Raw genomic sequence first — 3,090 nt, 5'->3', positions numbered from 1 at the left:
CCTTCATTTCTCTCTGTGTGTGTCTCTCTCTGCGTGTGTCTCTCTCTGCGTGTGTCTCTCTCTGCGTGTGTGCGCATGTGGGTATGGGTATCTCTCATTTTTAATAGCAAAATAAAAAAGCAAAGTACTGTGGTCAGACACCAGAATCTACTTCTGGAACACTTTGTCGCTGCAGAGACCTGCACTCCATGCCCTGCCACATTCAGCAAGAGTACTAACAGACCCAGGTGCCGTCCCACCCTCTGATGGTCACCCTGAAGAGGGTGGGCAGCTGTCTTTTACCCGTGGTAAGAGAAACAGTCAGCCAAGGAAAAGCTGTCCCAAGGACAACCATGTAGGGACATCCACAGGCAAAGGTTTGGAAACCTCACCAAACACTTAGGTTCCTCATGCTGGGGATCGCAGAGTTCAGGATTTCCACCCTACCACAACTTCCATCCCCAACACTGAGGCAGGACACACTGCAGAGTACATGGTTTATTGTTCCATGTGCATACGGAAGCAAGAAGCTACCATGGGATGGGGAGAGGGTAGAGATGCCCTGCCGGTCCCTTACCAACCAGTCCGGGAAGGTCCTCAGGGCTGGAAGGGCTTACATCAAAGGTCAGCCTGGTACTAGCTGCTCTGGGCAATTAGGCCTTAGATGACTCGGCACACCACAGCTTCCGAAGTCCCTCAGAGATTGGTTGTGAATGTGTTGGCATCGTAACAAAGTTGCCGAAAGAGCTGAAGTGAGCAACGAAGAAACAACAGGGGGCTTTCCAGAAGAGAACTGGAAGAAGACAGACGAGCCAGTTAGGTTTGAGCAGGGGATTCTGGGAATGCGCTCCGGAGCCGCACGCCTTTGGGTCCTTTCCTATGCCAGGATTGCACAGTGCACTCTCAGAGAAGGGCCCCGTTACGGGGGACTGGAGACAGCATGAGGGTCTCTGTGGCCTGTTGGCTGCTGGAGGACAGCGAGCGGCCCGAGTCCTGCTGGAGGTGGACTCGGCTGGGCAGGAAGCTGCCAGGACTCCCTGGGCTGTGGCAACTACTACCCAGTGACCGCTGGCGGCCACGTAGGTACTCTCGATAGTTCTTGGTGAGCAGAGTGTAGAGGAAGGGATTGATGCAACTGTTGCCATAAGTGAGGCAGGTGGTCAGGTAGTTGACAATGCGTGCAGTCTCGGGAGTCAGTGGCATGGCCTCGTGGTACTGGGCCAGCAGCTGCCACAGCCAGAAGGGTAGAAAGCAGGCCCAGAAGAGAAGGACGATACCAAGGATGAGGTAGAGCACCCTGGGGTTGGGCAGCCGCCGTGTCTGCTTGAAAGAAGCTTGCTGAGATAGCCAGTAGGCCCTGGCCAGACGGACATAGAGCAGCCCAATGACCAAGCCAGGCCCCACAATGCTGGTCCCAAAGAGCAACGTTAGGTAAGTACGGTGGGCACGAGGGCCCCAGGCTGGCAGGCAGAGGCTCTTAGAGCCCCTGCGGACCAGCTGGATGGCAAGCATCATGGGTAGGGTCAGCAGCAGTGCCAGCAACCAGGTGCCCAGCACCAGCAGCTTACGGTAACCCTTGGAGCGCTGGACTGTGTCCAGAGGCCTCAGTACGGCTGCATAGCGTTCGCTGCTCATTATGGTCAGGGTGAAGATGCTGGCGTGCATTGTCAGGAAGTCCAGGCTAAAGAGGACTCTGCAGCCCACATCTCCAAAGTGCCAGTCCTTAGTGACGTAGGTGGCTATGATGAAGGGAATGCTCAGCAGGTACAGCAGATCAGCCAGCGCTAGGTTGACCACATAGACGTACATGGAGGCCGAGGCACGCAGAAACCGGCACATGACCACCAAAGTGTATACATTTCCCACCATGCCCACCACACCCATGGCTGAGAGCACTGCCCCGATGACACCCGTGGCCACAAGGTCTTTCAGGGAGCTGGGATCTGTTGGGCCGGACCAGGAACTGTTGAGGGACACGTTGGAGTCACCAGGCAGCTCAGTCACAGTGCTTCCGGACACGGTGAGCATATGAAAGCTTGTTGTAGACTCCAGGCTCAGAGCCATCTCGGTCCTCACACTGGGATTCCAGGGGGAGAACCACTGCTCAGTGAGGAGAGCCCGTGGGAAACTTGTCCTGTGGGAAAAGATTAGTGTCAGAGGTTCAAGGCAGTAACCTACTTCTATGCCCTAAACAGCCTCTGTGATGGACACAGTCACTGTCCCTATGCAGAGAGACAAAGGCTCACCAGGTCCTATCTCCTGTTGGAAGCCTCAAAAGAATCCCTTTTGTGTTATCTCCCCAGCTACACAGGAGGACCCTAGAGCCATTGGGACCCACTGTCCCCAGGACGCTCCCCAGTAGAACCCCAAGTCTCACCCAAATGCTTTTTCTGAAACGTTGGCCACAGTGAGGCAGAGGTCAGAGTGTGCAAAGAGTCCTAAGTTCTAGCTCCACAGCCTCAGAGAGAGTCCCATTTCCCATTTTACGTTACGTGTGTGTTTTTAAAAAAATGATTTCTTGGTCTGGAAAGATGGCTCACGGTTAAGAACACTGGCTGCTCTTCCAGAGGTCCTGAGTTCAATTCCCAGCAACCACATGGTGGCTCACAACCATCTGTAAGAGGTCCAATGCATTTTTCTGGTGTGTCTGAAGACAGTGATGAAGACAGTGATGACAGTGTGCTCACATATATAAAATAAATAAATTAATTTTTTAAAAAAGATTTCTTCCAATCACAAAAGTAACAGCTAGGCTGGGTGTAAAAGTTCAAATAGAAAAATAGATAAAAGGCCTTTGGGTTTCCATTTGTTATATGAAGGAAATGGGCCTGGATCTCTACCTCACATTACATACTCAGTGACCGACGGCAGTCGATCAAAAGCATCTAGAAGAAAACATCCTGTGCCAGGGCAGGAAAATGTTTCTTTATACCAAGGAATTGTTTGAATTACATTGTCATTTGGTGTGCACCTGTGGGTGATTGTGCACGTGTGTACATGGCACAGTGATTACGTGGGGGTCAGAGGGCAACCTTTGGACATTGGTTCTTTCCTTTTTTCCCATGCAGGTCTCCAGGCTCTAACTCATCTGTCCTGGAAGCAAGCACTCCC

The 3,090-nt window shown here is 52.5% G+C and overlaps 1 protein-coding gene across 1 annotated transcript; it reads right to left on the bottom strand.

The window, feature by feature from the left end:
- Nucleotides 1–882: 882 nt before the first annotated feature.
- Uts2r (urotensin 2 receptor) lies at nucleotides 883–2,043 on the bottom strand. The gene has a single exon (NM_020537.1). It carries the CDS (start codon nucleotides 2,041–2,043, stop codon nucleotides 883–885), a length of 1,161 nt encoding a protein of 386 aa, NP_065412.1.
- Nucleotides 2,044–3,090: the final 1,047 nt, after the last annotated feature.

The sequence above is a fragment of the Rattus norvegicus genome, chromosome 10, assembly GCF_036323735.1.
Source record: "Rattus norvegicus strain BN/NHsdMcwi chromosome 10, GRCr8, whole genome shotgun sequence".
Classification (NCBI taxonomy): Eukaryota; Metazoa; Chordata; class Mammalia; order Rodentia; family Muridae; genus Rattus; species Rattus norvegicus.
The sequence above is the reverse complement of the archived record's forward strand: the minus strand, read 5'-3'. Positions and strand labels throughout refer to the sequence as shown.